Genomic DNA, 19,938 nt, shown 5'->3' on the forward strand with positions numbered 1-19,938 from the left:
AGTGGCAGAGAAATTCAGTTGCGAATATTCGGTTGCAAAAATTTTGTTTTATAATAAATTCAGCCGCGAAAAAAAAAAATCTGTCAAACAGCAAAGAACTAAAACAAAACAAAACAAAAAAACAGTCACAAAAAAAAAAAGAGAACTCTTTGGCCCAAAAAAATCTTGTCACAAAAACAGAAAAACAAAAAAAATTCAGTCACAAAAAATTCATTCGCAAAAATTCCGTTTCAAAAATTCGGTTGCAAAAAAACTCAGTCGCAAAATATTCAGTGACAAAAAAAATCCATCGCATTAAATTCAGTTGCATAAAATCCAGTGGCAAAAAAATTCCGTTGCAAAAAAAAAATTCTGTCACAAAACAAGAAAATCCAGTCACAAAAAAAATTCAGTGGCAAAAATTTGGTTGCAAAAAAATTCATTTGCCGAAAAATTAGTCACAAAATATTCAGTGACAAACAAATCAGCCCCCTCCCCCCTAAAAAACAAACAAAACAAATCTTTCACGAAAAACATTCAGTGTAAAAAAAAAATCAGTTACAAAGAAATCAGTCGCAAAAAATTCAGTCATGAAAATTCAGGTGCAAATAAATTATTTTGCAAAACAATCAGTCACAATAAAATCTTTTGCAAAAATTCAGTTGGAAAAATTAATTTACAAAAAAAAAAAAAATCAGTTGCGAAAATTCGGATGCACAAACAATTCCGCCGCAAAAAATTCTTTGACAAAAGAATTCAGCTGCAAAAAAATTCAGTTACAAAAAGTTTTCTCGCCAAATATTCAATGACAAGTGTCACATGACCAGTAGAACGAGAGTAACCCGAACATTCGATGATATAAGACAGGGATCGATTGCTTCTCCCTAGTTACTGGGATATTGCGACTGCATTTAAGTGAGTTTTTCCATACTGAATTCCGATGCTGGAAAAAATTCAGAGTTCGGAATTCATATTCAAACCGATTTACGTCCATATGTCAGTCAATAGAACATTACCCAATTTGATTGTTTTTTTTGTTGTATTTTTTTCTATGGTCCAATTGCAGCCTGCGACCAGTTGGCGCTAGGCGTGGGGGCCGTTTTCGGACCTTCCCACAGTTCATCGGTGAGCGCCGTCCAGTCCATCTGCAACGCGCTGGAAGTCCCTCACATCCAGACGCGTTGGAAGCATCCGTCCGTGGACAATCGAGACAGCTTCTACATCAACCTTTACCCCGAATATGCCTCCATTAGTCGGGCCGTGCTGGATATTGTGCAGTACTACAAGTGGAAGACGGTGACCGTGGTCTACGAGGACGCCACGGGTAGGTTGCGATACAATATGTATCAAAGTAGCGACCCGCCAAAATAAACCATCTGCATTCACGTTATGTCTACCGTGAAAATAAAGTATATGTCAAATTGACATAGTCCAGAAATCAGAGAATATTAATTAGTTTTTTTTCTGTTTATAAAAGAAATACATTCAAAATAATTATGATTTAAAATAAAGAGAATTTTTTCCCCCTTTTACAGTATTTTTATTAAATCCAAAATCGAAATGGAAAAAAGATGATTACCAAATCATACCCATTTTTGTTTATTCGAACTGTAAATAATTCAGGATAAAAATGAAATATTAATTCATAAATAAATATATTAAATGAAAGATATGGTTTTCCTTTTTTTGGGAAAAAAATATTGTTTTTTTTGGGGGGGGGGGCAATATTTACTGTTATTTTTTGTGTTTGTTCTTAAAAAACATAAAATAAAGGGAAAATATACTCTTTTTAAAAAAAATAATTAAAAAAAAATATTATTAAATCCATGAATAAAAAATGTTTACCGACCTCCACCCCCACTTTAAAAAAAAAAAAAAAAGTTTAATTATTTGCTAACCGATTAGTCATTTAATAATAGCAGCCGTAGTTTACCTGCCATTGACGGAGTTAGACGTCCAATCCCCAAAAATTCAGAGGCAAAATATTGAATAAAAATGAAATGAAAAAAAAAAAAAACATTCACAAAAATTCAGCTGCAAAAAAAAATCAGTCGCAATAATTTAGTTGCAAAAGAAAAAAAAAATCTGGCGCAAAATTTCCAAAGATTAAAAAAAAATAAAAAATCAGTTGCAAAAAAATTCAGTGACAAAAATTCTGTCGCAAAAAAAAAAATAATAATTTTGACGCCTTCATTTGCTGCCTCCCAGTCAAAATGTATTGGACGTCTACTGCTGTCAATGGACCATAATGGCTTTAAAAATGGCTTGGAAGTAGCAGTCGTAGATTCGTAGGCTATTTGTACGTAACAGAGTGGACACTAACAGAAGGGACATTTTGTGCTAAAGTTAGCTCTCCCTCAGCCTAGCTTTGCTAGCATCATAGCTAACATGACTTTGGATACCTGATGAGAAATCTTAAGCTTTTTGAAATTATGCATTTCTTCGACAGAGTGGATACATTATGGTTGACTACACTGAACGTACTTCATAAAACTGCAAAATCGGGTGTTTAAAGAAGGTCAAAAATAAAATTGCTTACCATGATTGAATTTCTGGCCACTGGTGTGATGTTATCGTAGAAGAGTGATGTCATTGTTACATCATGTTACATGTATTTGTTGTTTACCTGCAATTCAATCACTTTCTTTTCCAGAGAAAAAGAAAAAAAAATGACCAGACGTTGATATGTCAGCATTTCTTAATAAAGAACTGAACATTTCATGGGGCGTCCTAATTGTTTTCACATGACTGTATATGAGTTATTTTATCGACTGGATTTGAATGAAACACACTGGGCACATAACAAAAATTCCATAACAACCTTTTACCAGTAATAAATTAAATTAGAAAACTTAAAATTTAGGAGCCTGTACCCTTGCATTTATTATTGATAATACACCCAAAAATTAGTTGAATGAGTAATTGTCCAACTTTAGTGAAAATACTGCTTCATTTATTCTTGGGGACACATTAATAGCACCCTATAAAAAATGACCCTGGAATAATGTTGATATTTCTTTGTTGAAGGACTGATTCGTTTGCAAGAGCTGATCAAAGCGCCGTCCAGATACAGCATCAAAATTAAAATACGACAGCTGCCGGTGGGGAGTAAAGACGCCAGGCCGTTGCTCAAGGAGATGAAGAAGGGGAAGGAGTTTTACGTCATTTTCGACTGCTCCTACCAAACATCGGCTGATGTACTCAAGCAGGTAGATCGCTCACATTTACCACTCGTTACATTTCGTTTCAACTGTTTTGCTTAGCCATATTGACAAACATTTTGGTCTCTACAAAGACTTTTGTTATTGACAAAAAAAAAAAAAAAAATGGCAGCCTTGACCTGGGACTCACTCAAAAAATGTTTTTGCGGGCAAAGTGTTTGGTGATTTTGACATAGGACCCTTAATTTTTTTTTGTTTTTCGTTGGCAAAATTTTTCATTACCTAGGGCCCATCACTTTTTTGACCACAAATATGGTGGCAATCACCTCACTCACAAAAATTTTGGGGGGGCGGGACAAAAAGTTAGGTGACCTTGACATAGGACCCATAGAAAATTTGTTTTTTGTGGGCAAAAATATTGGTGACCTAAATCCCTTCTTTTTTTTTCTTTACAAGAAAAATGGTGAGCTTGGCCTGGATAACAAAAATACAAAACAAATTTTGACCAGAAAATTTGGTAGCCTTGACCTGGAACTTGCACAAAAGGTTTTGGTGGACAAAGTGTTTGGTATGGGACTCTTTAAAAAATGTTTTGTTTTTTTGTTGGCAAAATTTTTCATTACCTAAGACCCATCACTTGTTTTGACCACAAATATGATGACAATCACCTCACTCACAAGAAAAAGTTTTGGGGGACAAAAATAAAAAAATGTGTTTTTTTATTTGCAAAACTTTTGGTGATCTAGGACCCTTCATTTTTCTTAAAAAATTGGTGACCTTGGCCTGGATTACAAAAATACAAAACAATTTTTGACAAAAGATATTAGTGGCCTTTACTTGGAACTCCCCCCCCCCCCCCCCCCCCCCCAAAAAAAAAAAAAAACGTCCGTAAAAAATGTTTTGTTTTTGACTTTTGTGATCTAGATCTTCAAATTGGGGGCAAACATTTTGGTGACCATGGCATGGAACCCACAAAAATACAAAAGAATTTGGTGTCCTAAACCTGGGGCCCACAAAATGTTTTTTTGAGCACACAAAAAAACGCTGGTGAGGTCCACATAGGACCCTCAAAAAATTGTAGTTTTTTTTTTTTTTTTTGACAAAGATTTTGGTGACCTTGACCTCAGACTCCCCAAAAAAAGGTTTTGGAGGGCAAAACAATTGGTAATTTTGACATGTTTAGTCCTTTGTTGGCAAAAATTTGGAGACCATAACTCACAAAAAAATGGCAACCCTCCAAAAAATATGTCTTGCTTCTGACATCAAATTTGGTGACCTAGATCTTGGACCCTGAAAAAATGTTTTTTTTTTTTTTAACAAACATCAAGGTGACCATGGCATCGACTCACATAATTTTGTTTAAAAATCCGAAATTGGTTGCCTCGACCTGGGACTTACACAAAAAAGTGTGGGGACGTTGACATAGGACCCATAGGACCCATAAAATAAAAAAAAACAAAAATTTAGGTGACTTAGGACCCTTCAGTTTTTGGTTAAAAAAAAAATTGGGTGGCCTTGACATGGGATTCACACAAAAAAATGGTGACCATCCACAAAAAAAAAAAAAAAAAAGTTTGTTTTTGAAATAAAATTTGGTGACCTAGATATTCTTGGACCTGGAAAAACGTTTTAGTATTTTTTTTTTTTGGGGGGGGGGGACAAACATTTAGGTGATCACGGCCTGTGACCCACCAAAAAAACCCACACAAAACGATTAGTGGCCTAGACCTGGGACCCAGAGAAGAAAGATTTTTAAGGACAAAAATAACTATGCTGACATAGATACAGGACCCCCCCCCCCCCCCCCCAATTTTTTTTTTTTTTTTTTTTACAAAAGATTTAGTGATCTTGACCAAGACCCCCCAATTTTTTGGACAAAAAAAAAACCAGAATCTTGAATCCAGGAAGAAAATATCACGTAAATGTTGTGAGCTTAGCCTGGGAAACACACAAAAAAAATTAAAACATATTGGACAAAAACGTTGTGAGGCGGACGAACCAGCCACTTTCCCACCGTTCACCGTGCCGCCTCTGCAATATCCTTATTGACCAAAACACTGGTGACAGAAACGCTTGCTCCACAAAATTTTTTGACCTGTCATCCATGCAAAAACATTTTTTCAACAAAAAAATTGGGTGACATTGACTCAGAATTTGAACACACTTTTTGTATGCAGTTGTACTTGTGAGTGGGGCTTTTTCTAGCTCCATGCCTGCTCAGTAGTGAGTCTAGTGACCATATGCAAGATTAGTCAAATTGTAAATCCTGTGTTTCCACCCAAATCCCAGTGGAGCCCAGTTCATATTTAGAAGCAAAAATCTGCATAGAAAATGAATTGCGAGCATAGCAAGCATTGACACTTTTAAGGCCCCAGTTGGAATTCATCTCGTCTTTCCATCCTATGCAGATCCTGTCCATGGGGATGATGACTGAATACTACCACTTCTTCTTCACAACTTTGGTAAGCACTTTCAACACGAGGCGTGATGGGACGCTCGGAGTCCCGGTGCACAAACTGTTTGGGTGCACAAGTATCACACTTGTCAAGCTATATGATTGACTAGGGATGTGACGATATATTCAAAAAGGTGATATATCGCAGGGTTTCCCCCACATAATCCCCGAATTCTTTCTAGATATGGACGTAAAACGGTTTCCATTCTTGGTTAAAAGCAAAAAAAAAAAAAAAAAAAAGTGAAGTCAGCATTTATTTTACGTAAATATGTCGAAGTACAATGCTAGTCTGTTAGCAAATATAGCTTGCGGCCGCCTGATGTAAACAAAGCTTTTCCGGCGACAATTCTTGTGAATAAATGCTTAAATCCCGGAATTTGTTATAGATATGGACATAAAACGGTCTCGATTCTTGTTCAATACAAAAAAACGTTCAGTAAGCATTTATTTTACGTAAATATGCCGAAGTACAATGCTAGTCTGTTAGTGAATGTAGCTAGCGGCCGTCTGATGTAAACAGAGCTTTTCCAGTGAAAATTCTTGTGACTAAATGCTTAAATCCCCGAATTCTTTATAGACCCCAATCACCAACGTCACACAATCATGTGATCGCTGTATTGTGCCGCCATATTGTCCATCATTGTGTGTCCATATTGTAAGTGCTCGTAGTTTCTAAAGGGGGGATTCACTTGCAAATTCTGGAAGCCCCGGTGCTTTCAGACGCTATAAACTCATTGGATGAGTTGCATAAAAGCTGTTATTTGGAAAAGCTTCAGTCGATCCAGTCGCCAGATCCATATTTGATGCCCAAACCAATGTTTCCTCCTGTCCGGTCCCGTGCGTCACAGCTCTTCCTGAGACCACAAAATTTCCAATCATACTCCAGTTTATGTCACGATGAAGAGTCGGGTACGCAAAATCGGCAACGGCCCGAATATAAACCGACATTTGGTCAGCTGAGCGTCACCGTTGTCACGATTGTAAAATGAAACTAACCCTAACCTAACCCTAACCCCGCGTGAAATGTCCCCCCTGACGGGAGCGCTTATTTCTAACGCTTTATTGACGTGAAAACATCGAATGTTTTCATGGACGCATTACAGCATGGGTGTCCAAACTTTTTGCAAAGGGGGCCAGATTTGATGTGGTAAAGATGTGGGGAGCCGACCTTGGCTGACGTCCTTTACGTAGAACAATATATTTAAGCAAATTTTAGCAAGCCATTCTGTGTGTCACTTTTGCCTTATTATTATTATTTTCATTTAATAATTTCAAGAATCTCGCAACTAGCCTTTGTGGCGTTCGACTCTCAGGATATTGCTGCTGTGAAATTAAACTAGCGTCAAGTTGCTTCAGTTTCTCGCTACGTATCTTCCCTGTAATCTTGTCGTACATGTCAGCGTGTCTTGTTTGGTAATATCGCCTCACATTGAACTCTTTAAAAACAGCGACTGTCTCTTTGCAAATGAGGCAGACACAGTTGTTGTGTATTTTAGTGAATAGTCCAATTTCCACCTATCCTTGAAGCGTCGGCCGTCGCAGTCAACATTTTTTTGTTGTTGATTGTTGCCATTATAGAAAATTGGAAGTCAAGCGTCACACGGGGTAACGTTGCTTAGAGTGCTGCTGCCTTTTAGTGAGTAAATGAGGAGCAGCGTTTAATGTGTAAGCTACTTTATATGCTGGTAGCAGTACTGCTGACCAATTTATTAAGTCTGTGTGCGGGCCAGACGTTAGTGATCTTATGACAGAGGCTGGGGGCCGGATGAAATTTGACCACGGGCCGCATTTGGCCCCCGGGCCAAACTTTGGACATGTCTGCATTACAGTAATGGATTTACGACTGTAAGATCAGTTTTAAATAATTAAATTACACAAAATATTAGTACTGTATTTTAGTAACAAATCTTGGACCGGGCCACATAACCATCTTTGAACAGAAATGTATTAGTCTACAGGTTTTCACAAACATATCCCAATGACAATCACACAGGTTTGACATTTATTCGTTCAAGCAGAGTGAAATAATACATATTCACGGTACAAGAAAGTCGTTTCCGTGTGGGCGCTCCCGTCAGGGGGGACATTTCACGCAGGGCGGCTATTTTTCGGCACAACACCTGTTGTTGCGCTCACCTTCTTGCTGCGCGACCGTGGCGACGAGCTTTGTAGTCTCAGTCTGATGTCTGCGATCGTGTTGGCATCATATCGATGTTTTCGCCACTGTCTGACGGCTGTCGACACTCTCGCTTCATGGACCGAGATAAACAAACCTTGCTGCTTTAGAGATTTGCCCTTTTAACAATGGGCACACAGCAACTACTAAAATGACCGTTTATCTTCTCTGTTACTGCAACCAACCGCCACGCATGCCTTCACCATTTTGATTAATCAATGTTAACGATTGTCAGGAAGGTTTTTGGGTTCGTTTACTAGGCGGTGATTCCTTAGACAAGCAGATGAGCTGACGGACAAATAAGGCGGCACCAGTCAGGGGGGCGGAGTTGTGACGTCACGTGATTGGGGTCTATAGATGTGGACGTAAAACAGTTTTGATTCTTGGTTAAAAGCAACAACAAAAAACGCGCAGTAAGCATTTATTTTACGTAAACATGTCGAAGGGCGTAAAACAGTCTCGATTCTTGGTTAAAAGCAAAAGCAAAAAAACGTGCAGTAAGCATTTATTTTATGTAAATATGTCGAAGTACAATGCTAGTCTGTTAGTGAATGTAGCTAGTGGTTGCCTGATGTAAATAAAGCTTTTCCGGTGAAAATTCTTATGAATAAATGCTTAAATCCCCGAACTATTGATAGATATGGATGTAAAACAGCCTCGTTTCTTGGTTAAAAGCAAAAAACTGTGTAGTAAGCATTTATTTTACGTAAATATGTCGAAGTACAATGCTGGTCTGTTAGTGAATGTAGCTAGCGGCTGCCTGATGTAAATAGAGCTTTTTCAGTGAAAATTCTTGTGAATAAATACTTAAATCCCTGAATTCTTTATAGATATGGACGTAAAACATTCTTCATTCTTGGTTAAAAGGAGAAAAAAAAAAGTGCAGTAAGCATTTATTTTACGTAAATATGTCGAAGTACAAGTCTACTCTGTTAGTGAATGCAGCTAGCGGCCGTCTGATGTAAATAGAGCTTTTTCGGTGAAAATTCTGATGAATAAATGCTCAAATCCCTGAATTCTCTATAGATATGGACGTAAAACAGTCTAGATTTTTGGTTAAAAGCAACAAAAAAAAAAAAAGTGCAGTAAGCATTTATTTGACGTAAATATGTTGAAGTACAATGCTAGTCTGTTAGTGAATGTAGCTAGTGGCTGCCTGATGTAAATAGAGCTTTTTCAGTGAAAATTCTTGTGAATAAATGCTTAAATCCCTGAATTCTTTATAGATATGGACGTAAAACATTCTTCATTCTTGGTTAAAAGGAGAAAAAAAAAAGTGCAGTAAGCATTTATTTTACGTAAATATGTCGAAGTACAAGTCTACTCTGTTAGTGAATGCAGCTAGCGGCCGTCTAATGTAAATAGAGCTCTTTCGGTGAAAATTCTGATGAATAAATGCTTAAATCCCTGAATTCTCTATAGATATGGACGTAAAACAGTCTCGATTTTTGGTTAAAAGCAACAACAACAAAAAAGTGCAGTAAGCATTTATTTGACGTAAATATGTCGAAGTACAATGCTAGTCTGTTAGTGAATGTAGCTAGTGGCTGCCTGATGTAAATAGAGCTTTTTCAGTGAAAATTCTTGTGAATAAATGCTTAAATCCCTGAATTCTTTATAGATATGGACGTAAAACATTCTCGATTCTTGTTCAAAAGCAAAAAAAAAAAAAAAAAAACGTGCAGTAAGCATTTATTTTACGTAAATATATCGAAGTACAAGTCTAGTCTGTTAGTGAATGTAGTTAGTGGCTGCCTAATGTAAATAGAGCTTTTCCGGTGAAAAATTTTATGAATAAATGCTTAAATCTCTGAATTCTTTGTAGATATGGACGTAAAACAGTTTCGATACTTGTTCAAAAGCAAAAAAACGTGCAGGTAGCATTTATTCCGCGTAAATATGTCAAAGTACAATGCTAGTCTGTTAGTGAATGTAGCTAGCGGCTGCCTGATGTAAACAGAGCTTTTCCGGTGAAAATTCTTGTGAATAAATGCTTAAATCCCTGAATTCTTTATAGATATGGACGTAAAACATTCTTCATTCTTGGTTAAAAGGAGAAAAAAAAAAGTGCAGTAAGCATTTATTTTACGTAAATATGTCGAAGTACAAGTCTACTCTGTTAGTGAATGCAGCTAGCGGCCGTCTGATGTAAATAGAGCTTTTTTGGTGAAAATTCTGATGAATAAATGCTCAAATCCCTGAATTCTCTATAGATATGGACGTAAAACAGTCTAGATTTTTGGTCAAAAGCACAAAAAAAAAAAAAGTGCAGTAAGCATTTATTTTCCGTAAATATGTCGAAGTACAATGCTAGTCTGTTAGTGAATGTAGCTAGTGGCTGCCTGATGTACATAAAGCTTTTCCGGTGAAAATTCTTATGAATAAATGCTTGAATCCCCGAACTATTGATAGATATGGACATAAAACAGTATCGTTTCTTGGTTAAAAGCAAAAAAATGTGCAGTAAGCATTTATTTTACGTAAATATGTCGAAGTACAATGCTGGTCTGTTAGTGAATGTAGCTAGCGGCTGCCTGATGTAAATAGAGCTTTTTCAGTGAAAATTCTTGTGAATAAATACTTAAATCCCTGAATTCTTTATAGATATGGACGTAAAACATTCTTCATTCTTGGTTAAAAGGAGAAAAAAAAAAGTGCAGTAAGCATTTATTTTACGTAAATATGTCGAAGTACAAGTCTACTCTGTTAGTGAATGCAGCTAGCGGCCGTCTGATGTAAATAGAGCTTTTTCGGTGAAAATTCTGATGAATAAATGCTTAAATCCCTGAATTCTCTATAGATATGGACGTAAAACAGTCTAGATTTTTGGTTAAAAGCAAAAAAAAAAAAAACGTGCAGTTAGCATTTATTTTACGTAAATTTGTCAAAGTACAATGCTAGTCTGTTAGTGAATGTAGCTAGCGGCCGTCTGATGTAAACAGCTTTTCCGGTGAAAATTCTTGTGAATAAATGCTTAAATCCCCGAACTATTGATAGATATGGACGTAAAACAGTTTTGATTCTTGGTTAAAAGCACACACAAAAAAAAGTGCAGTAATCATTTCTTTTACGGAAATATTTCGAATTATGATGCCAATGCTGTAGCAGCTAATTTCTCAAAATTGATTTTTTTCACGTTTCAAAATGCATGCGTGGTACAACAAATATCAAAATTACCTTGAATCCTCGAACAAATCACTCCTGAGACAATCCTTCCTGTTTGTATGCGGTACAGCTTTCGTATTTTTATCATAAATCCGGCGTTGAATGATGCATGTGTCACTGCGACCGACTGCGATTAACTGAAGCGGATTGTGGGATGCTTAGGTTATTTTTGCTCAATTTCCATTATTGCTCGCTCAGAATAGTGTCAGCAATATAACCCCATACCCATAGGCCCCTTGCTTGAAGTCGCTGCGCAGTGGCTGGCCGAATTGACCCGTCAATACAATTTTGAAGTCAATGGCTGATGTCACTGGTTGTAGTTACAGATGAGTATTTTGAAGTATTTAGAAAATATTTAAGTTGTCAACGGACAAAGGTGACATTGACTCTGTAGATACCGTAGATTGGACATCTGTTAGTGATAAACTCGTTCCAATTTATAGCAGAAGGAGGAAAATGGCTTGTTTTTCTTGTTGTCGTTTTGTACACTGATTTCCTGTCCCATGTATAGACAATTGTTGCATTGCCATATAATGAGCTCATCGTTATCGTGAGCATTGTATCGCAAATCATATCGTATCCCACCGCTAATATGTATTAGCATTGGTAAATGGTAAATGGTGTTATACTGTACCAGATGTGTTCGGGTGGAGTCCTCAGCCAATCATACGGCGTGAATAATGTGATATGGCACAACAGTTTGTGCAACAGAACAGTTTATATAACTTTTTGCACGCAGGACTTGTTTGCTCTGGATCTGGAGCCGTACCGCTACAGCGGCGTCAACATGACGGGTTTCCGCCTACTCAACATCGACGACCCCAAAGTGGCTTCGGTAGTGGAGAGGTGGGCCACGGAACGGCTGCAGGCCCCCTCTAAGGCCGAGACCGGAATGATGGAAGGCATGATGACGGTAACTTTACATCCATTTTTGGATCAAATATCACATTTTTAATCATCGTACTCAAGTTCATTCGCTCCTGAAAATTGGGTTGACTGGCCATTTAAGAAATTAGCGTATGCCCCTGAAATTAGGTTGACTAGCCCTTTAAGAAAAAGCCACAGATGTTTATTTTCAGGAGACGTTTTTACTAGGGATGTACCGAAAGCAAAATTCTTGGCCGAAACCGAAAACTGAATATTGAAAAGACTAGGCCGGAAAACCGAAAACTGAAAGGCCAAAAAATACACATGCATACCGTAGTTTTCAGATTATAAATCGCAGTTTTTTTTCCATAGTTTGGCTGGGGGTGCGATCTATACTCTGGAGCGATTTATGTGTGAAATTATTAACACATTATTATATGATTTAAAGTGTTATTTTGGTGTTTTGGAGTGACACTGATGGTTTGGTAAATTTGTTAGTATGTCCTTTATGCTATAGTTATCTGAATGACTCGTAATAGCTACAGTGGGGCAAATAAGTATTTAGTCAACCATTAACTGTGCAAGTTCTCCCACTTGAAAATATTAGAGAGGCCTGTAATTGTCAACATGCGTAAACCTCAACCATGAGTGACAGAATGTGGGAAAAAAATAACAGAAAATTTTATTAAGATTTTTAAATAACTTATTTGCAAACCATGGTGGAAAATAAGTATTTGGTCAATACCAAAAGTTCATTTCAATACTTTGTTATGTAGCCCTTGTTGGCAATAACGGAGGCCAAACGTTTTCTGTAACTCTTCACAAGCTTTTTACACAATGTTGCTGGTATTTTGGCCCATTCCTCCATGCAGATCTCCTCTAGAGCAGTGATGTTTTGGGGCTGTCGTTGGGCAACACTGACTTTCAACTGCCTACACAGATTTTCTATGGTCTTGAGATCTGGAGACTGGCTAGGCCACTCCAGGACCTTGAAATGCTTCTTACAAAGCCACTCCTTTGTTGCCCTGGCTGTGTGTTCGGGATCGTTGTCATGCTGAAAGACCCAGCCACCTTTCATCTTCAATACCCTTGCTGACGGAAGGAGATTTTCACTCAAAATCTCTCGATACATGGCCCCATTCATTCTTTCCTTTACACAGATCAGTCGTCCTGGTCCCTTTGCAGAAAATCAGCCCCAAAGCATGATGTTTCCACCCCCATGCTTCACAGTGGGCATGGTGTTCTTAGGATGCAATTCGGTATTCTTTCTCCTCCAAACACGAGAACCTGTGTTTCTACCAAAAAGTTCTATTTTGGTTTCATCTGACCATAACACGTTCTCCCAGTCCTCTTCTGGATCATCCAAATGATCTCCAGCGAACTGCAGACGGGCCTGGACATGTACTTTCTTCAGCAAGGGGACACGTCTGGCAGTGCAGGATTGGAGTCCCTGGCGGCGCATTGTGTTACTGATAATAGCCTTTGTTACTGTGGTCCAAGCTCTCTGTAGGTCATTCACTAGGTCCCCCCGTGTGGTTCTGGGATTTTTGCGCACCGTTCTTGTTATCATTTTGACTCCATGGGGTGAGATCTTGCATGGAGCCCCAGATCGAGGGAGATTATCAGTGGTCTTGTACGTCTTCCATTTTCTAATAATTGCTCCCACAGTTGATTTCTTTACTCCAAGCGTTTTACCTATTGCAGATTCAGTCTTCCCAGCCTGGTGCAGGTCTATAAATTTGTCTCTGGTGTCCTTCGACAGCTCTTTGGTCTTGGCCATAGTGGAGTTTGGAGTGTGACTGACTGAAGTTGTGGATAGGTGTCTTTTATACCGATAATGAGTTAAAACAGGTGCCATTAATACAGGTAACGAGTGGAGCCTCGTTAGACCTCGTTAGAAGAAGTTAGACCTCTTTGACAGCCAGAAATCTTGCTTGTTTGTAGATGACTAAAGGCTTATTTTCCACCATGATTTGCAAATAAATTCTTTAAAAATCAAACAATGTGGTTTTCTGTTTTTTTTTCTTCACATTCTGTCTCTCATGGTTGAGGTTTACCCATGTTGGCAATTACAGGCCTCTCTAATCTCTTCAAGTAGGAGAACTTGCACAATTGGTGGTTGACTAAATACTTATTTGCCCCACTGTATACTGTAGTCAAGGGCGTAGGTTTGGTCTCATCATTGGTAGGGATGATATTACAACATAAACTGCATGTACACTTTTTGCTCAGGATGGGACATTAATAATACCAAACAGATTGGATGAACGGGGGTCAGAGCTACATTTCTCAAGAATATGAGCCTAAAAAACAGGGGTGCTCATGACGTTAATCACGATCGACCAGTCAATCACAAAGCTAGTGTGCTAGTGCTAGCTCGCGGCACCCCCATCAAAATCCTTTTTTTTTTTTTTTTTTTTTTTTAAATGTTTTCATGTACGTAATTAATTATGATTGTTGTGTGTATGTTGTGTTGTGTGAGCTACGTACGAGGTTATGCAGCACCCCTCTCTCTCTAGGCAGCTTCTTGCTAACGTTTTTCTAGTTCCATAGTTGCCAGCAGAGGTTACTACATTTCTCACAGTTTATTTAATGTTAACAGTAGAAAACACAAAGAGAAAGACACTTCTCTCGAAGCAGCTTCCTACTTGAGTTTTGCAGGTTAGCAAGTTCACACAGTTTAATGTTATGCTAACACTGATGCAGGTTGAACCTACAGTAGCAAAATTAATGGTGTGTTCCCCACTTCCAAAACAATGATGTCTTTTTACATTTCTAACAGTGGCAGAAAAAAAACTCACATCTCTAATATCTAATGTAGTTGGGTGTGTGGGTTAGATCATCAGCCAATCAAAAGTGCGTTGGGGTCAAACCTCTTGAACTACTGAAATGCAAAGAAAACTGTTTTAGCAGTTATTTCTATAACACATTCAAAGACTGATTTTCATTCAAAATTGTATTTTTTTCGACAAACACAGCAATAACCCCAAGCTCCTAATTTTTATTTTCCCTCATTTCCTCACATACTACATGCCAAATCTCAATTTTAACTACTTAAGAACATAGTATGTATATTAAAGTTGAAGTTAATTAATTTAATAAATTGGGAACCGGGTCACTTCAAATTAGTGAGGGGCCCAGTGCCCCTGTGGCACGCCCTTAAAACCGCCACTGGCAGGGTGGGTTCCCTGGCGTTGTCCTAGCATTCTGTTGGGTTACACTCACGTCACAGCAAATTTGGGACACTGGAAAAATGGGTCTCACTGCCAACCCTCCCACTTCAAATGGATTGGAAGTCTTTTAATCAGCTCTCTTCCGCATTCAATTATTAGAAAAATATTTTTGGCCTAAATTTTGAAGCGGCTTATGAAGGAAGTGTTGGTTTGCAACAGCATTTTTAATTTGATGTTGAGATTTTGCAGGGTTCTCAAGAATTCAGCCCAACAATTAAGAGGACGTATTTGGAGCTCCTTGTTGAGCAGCTCCACTTTTACTCATTTATCTCCTTTAATGAGGGTCAGTAAAAGCTCATAGCTATTTACAGCTCTTACATTAGAAAGGCAAAAATGAGCCCCTTCACAGTTCACACTGGAATTCACATTCAACAAATATACATCATAAAGCATTGGAGGAATACAGAAGTTACATCTATGGCTTTGCCTGCACTCCATTTTCTGCCTGTTTGCACCTGGATACCAGCTGATGCAACCTTTGGATCTCTGGATTCTCCATATTGTAGTGCTTCCCGTTTTCTGGACATCATGAACTCTTCAGTGAGGCCACTGATTGGGAGCTGTAGTATGTTACTGGTGCCATACAGAGCAGAGCTGCTTAGGCTGCGTGGCAGACTGAGCCATCTCCGCAGGTAGCTGGTGATCTTTCTCTCCATTCCCTCGACTGTTGTTATAGGTACTGTGTACACTAGCAAAGGCCACACGATCCGAGGCAGGATGGAATGCTGGTAAATCCAGGCCTTGAACCTCCCTGGAAGACCCGACTCGTAATCCTGGCTGAGCCAGACCTCAAGTTCTTTGGTAGTTCTCTGGATGGAGGCAGAGTCTTTGAGGCTGCAGTCAAAGTACTTACCGAGGCTCTTAACTGGCTTTTCTGTGATGGATGGAATGGTGGCTCTAGCCAGTGAGAAGCGGAACCTGTCCACTACTTTCCCTGTCTTGAGCACTGGAGACCTATGGCATGACAGTTTGGAGAAGGCACCCTTCAAATCTCAGAGACCTGGAGCAGTTGGCCAAAGATGAATGGTCTAAAATTCCAGCAGAGCATTGTGAGGTGTTGTTCACAGTTATTTCCTTTAAAGGTTGTGCTACCGAGTATTAGGCTGAGGGTGCCAATACTTTTGTCCGACCCATTTTTGAAGTTTTGAGTAAAATTTTAATGATTTTTTTTTTTTCTTTCCATTCTCCTTTTGTGCTTTTTCAAAATAAATTAAGATATTACTACCAAAGCATTTGTAATCATTTTCTGGGAGAAATTGAGCATTATCTGACAGAATTGCAGGGGTGCCAATACTTTTGGCCAGTAGTGCATATTATTAACATTAGGGATGATCGGGTCCGATCACGTCATTTTCAAAGTATCGGAATCGGCAAAAAAATATTGGCCATGCCTTTTTTTAATATATACAGTGCCTTGCAAAAGTATTCGGCCCCCTTGAATCTTGCAACCTTTCGCCACATTTCAGGCTTCAAACATAAAGATATGAAATTTAATTTTTTTGTCAAGAATCAACAAGTGGGACACAATCGTGAAGTGGAACAACATTTATTGGATAATTTAAACTTTTTTAACAAATAAAAAACTGAAAAGTGGGGCGTGCAATATTATTCGGCCCCTTTACTTTCAGTGCAGCAAACTCACTCCAGAAGTTCAGTGAGGATCTCTGAATGATCCAATGTTGTCCTAAATGACCGATGATGATAAATAGAATCCACCTGTGTGTAATCAAGTCTCCGTATAAATGCACCTGCTCTGTGATAGTCTCAGGGTTCTGTTTAAAGTGCAGAGAGCATTATGAAAACCAAGGAACACACCAGGCAGGTCTGAGATACTGTTGTGGAGAAGATTAAAGCCAGATTTGAATACAAAATGATTTCCCAAGCTTTAAATATCTCAAGGAGCACTGTGCAAGCCATCATATTGAAATGGAAGGAGCATCAGACCACTGCAAATCTACCAAGACCCGGCCGTCCTTCCAAACTTTCTTCTCAAATAAGGAGAAAACTGATCAGAGATGCAGCCAAGAGGCCCACGATCACTCTGGATGAACTGCAGAGATCTACAGCTGAGGTGGGAGAGTCTGTCCATAGGACAACAATCAGTCGTACACTGCACAAATCTGGCCTTTATGGAAGAGTGGCAAGAAGAAAGCCATTTCTCAAAGATATCCATAAAAAGTCTCGTTTCAACTTTGCCACAAGCCACCTAGGAGACACACCAAACATGTGGAAGAAGGTGCTCTGGTCAGATGAAACCAAAATTGAACTTTTTGGCCACAATGCAAAACGATATGTTTGGTGTAAAAGCAACACAGCTCATCACCCTGAACACACCATCCCCACTGTCAAACATGGTGGTGGCAGCATCATGGTTTGGGCCTGCTTTTTTTCAGCAGGGACAGGGAAGATGGTTAAAATTGACGGGAAGATGGATGCAGCCAAATACAGGAACATTCTGGAAGAAAACCTGTTGGTATCTGCACAAGACCTGAGACTGGGACGGAGATTTATCTTCCAACAGGACAATGATCCAAAACATAAAGCCAAATCTACAGTGGAATGGTTGAAAAATAAACGTATCCAGGTGTTAGAATGGCCAAGTCAAAGTCCAGACCTGAATCCAATCGAGAATCTGTGGAAAGAGCTGAAGACTGCTGTTCACAAACACGCTCCATCCAACCTCACTGAGCTCGAGCTGTTTTGCAAGGAAGAATGGGCAAGAATGTCAGTCTCTCGATGTGCAAAACTGATAGAAACATACCCCAAGTGACTTGCAGCTGTAATTGGAGCAAAAGGTGGCGCTACAAAGTATTAACGCAAGGGGGCCGAATAATATTGCACGCCCCACTTTTCAGTTTTTTATTTGGTAAAAAAGTTTAAATTATCCAATAAATTTTGTTCCATTTCACGATTATGTCCCACTTGTTGTTGATTCTTGACAAAAAATTAAAATTTTATATCTTTATGTTTGAAGCCTGAAATGTGGCGAAAGGTTGCAAGGTTCAAGGGGGCCGAATACTTTTGCAAGGCACTGTATATATATTTTTTGATTAAATCGTTTTCTAATTTTATTTAATTTTACAGACATAATATGTTACACTCTTCCAGAGTCTTTAGTTTAGGCTTAAGGTAGGGTTATCAAATTTATCCCAATAACGGCAGTAATTAATTTTTTAAAAAATGTATCACTTAAAATATTTAACGCAATTAATACATGCGCTGCACGACCCACTCACGCATTGTCGCGCTCAATCTGTAATGGCGCCGTTTTACCTAAATAGAGAGATAAAAGGCAGCGTAAAATGAGTAGAGTGAATTTCGGCAGCCTTTGGAGCGTTTTTTTAATTGGCTAAAGCCTACAATTCCTCTCCCTACTATTAGAAATATCATGGGAAGCAATGTGGGGAAGCAAGGTAGCGACTGATCTTTTTTTAACACCTTATGTTATTCCCCAACGCAGAGAAGATATATCAATTGGTAGCACTACGCACAGTCATGGTTCCACTTCCCATCATGCATTTGGGCATGGCTACAGTATCATTTACTGAAAGCTCAACAAATACACTAGATGGCAATATTTAGTCACAATATACAAAGTCACAAGTCTTTCTATCCGTGGATCCCTCTCACAGAAAGAATGTTAATAATGTAAATGCAATCCTGAGGATTTATTGTCATAATAAACAAATACTGTACTTATGTACTGTATGTTGAATGTATATATTTATCCGAGTTTTATTCATTTTTTTCTTAATGCATTGCCAAAATGTATATGATCGGGAAAAATTATCGGGAATGATTGGAACTGAATCGGGAGCAAAAAAAAAGCAATCGGATCGGGAAATATCGGGATTGGCAGATACTCAAACTAAAACGATCGGGATCGAATCGGGAGATAAAAAAAACATGATCGGAACAACCCTAATTAACATAATAAATTCGTGAAAATGGCTCGTGAACTGTACTGTACTCTGTAAGCGAAAAATGAGGCAGAAAGCAAAAATGTTAACATCTTTATCAGTAAATATGTTACTGGAGCTCCTCATTATTGCCTAGTTGAGCGAAAAAAAATGTTTGTGATTGCAGACGGAAGCGTCCCTGATGTACGATGCAGTCTACATGGTGGCGGTGGCCTCGCAACGCGCCGCACAGCTCACCGTCAGCTCCCTTCAGTGCCACCGACACAAGCCCTGGCGTTTTGGGGCGCGCTTCATGAACATGCTCAAAGACGTGAGTTGCCATTTTTTTCCCCCACCTCGATCAATGCAGTCTCTTTTCTGCATCGCGGGCTTTCATATCCTGGCGGCTTCTGTTATCTTCTGAAACACATTATTGGGCTAATGGCTTTGGAGGGCAGGGAATTACTTCAAGTGTTTGTGTACTGTATTTACAATGTGTGCACACACACACACACACACAAAAAGCTTCAAGAGGAATATTATAGCAAAACTAACGCCAGATATGAAAAATATACAATATAATCTTCCTTAAGCCGAACCTGGTTGGACAGTTGTGGTTTGTAAGACTGTAGATAGATAGATAGATAGATAGATAGATAGATAGATAGATAGATAGATAGATAGATAGATAGATAGATAGATAGATAGATAGATAGATAGATAGATAGATAGATAGATAGATAGATAGATAGATAGATAGATAGATAGATAGATAGATAGATAGATAGATAGATAGATAGATGCCATTTTTTCTCTACTTCGATCGATGGAGTCTCTTTCCTGCATCGCTGGCTTTCATATCCTGGCGGCTTCTGTTATCTTCTGAAACACATTATTGTGCTAATGGCTTCAAGTGTTTGTGTACCATATTTGCAATGTGTGCACACACAAAAAAATCTTAAAGGGGAAATGTAAAGGCAAAACTAACACCCAGACATGAAAA

The 19,938-nt window shown here is 38.5% G+C and overlaps 1 protein-coding gene across 2 annotated transcripts in view; it reads left to right on the forward strand.

Moving 5' to 3' along the window:
• LOC130917145 (glutamate receptor ionotropic, kainate 1) overlaps window positions 1–19,938 on the forward strand; it is an 84,156-nt gene that overhangs the window by 35,791 nt on the left and 28,427 nt on the right. For both annotated transcript variants that reach the window (XM_057838244.1, XM_057838245.1), the window contains exons 3-7: window positions 1,046–1,303; window positions 3,007–3,188; window positions 5,549–5,602; window positions 11,676–11,849; window positions 19,123–19,266. In XM_057838244.1, coding sequence (XP_057694227.1) covers window positions 1,046–1,303; window positions 3,007–3,188; window positions 5,549–5,602; window positions 11,676–11,849; window positions 19,123–19,266 — 812 coding nt within the window. The remainder of the gene's footprint in view (window positions 1–1,045; window positions 1,304–3,006; window positions 3,189–5,548; window positions 5,603–11,675; window positions 11,850–19,122; window positions 19,267–19,938) is intronic.

Source organism: Corythoichthys intestinalis, chromosome 6 (genome assembly GCF_030265065.1).
Source record: "Corythoichthys intestinalis isolate RoL2023-P3 chromosome 6, ASM3026506v1, whole genome shotgun sequence".
Lineage (NCBI taxonomy): Eukaryota > Metazoa > Chordata > Actinopteri > Syngnathiformes > Syngnathidae > Corythoichthys > Corythoichthys intestinalis.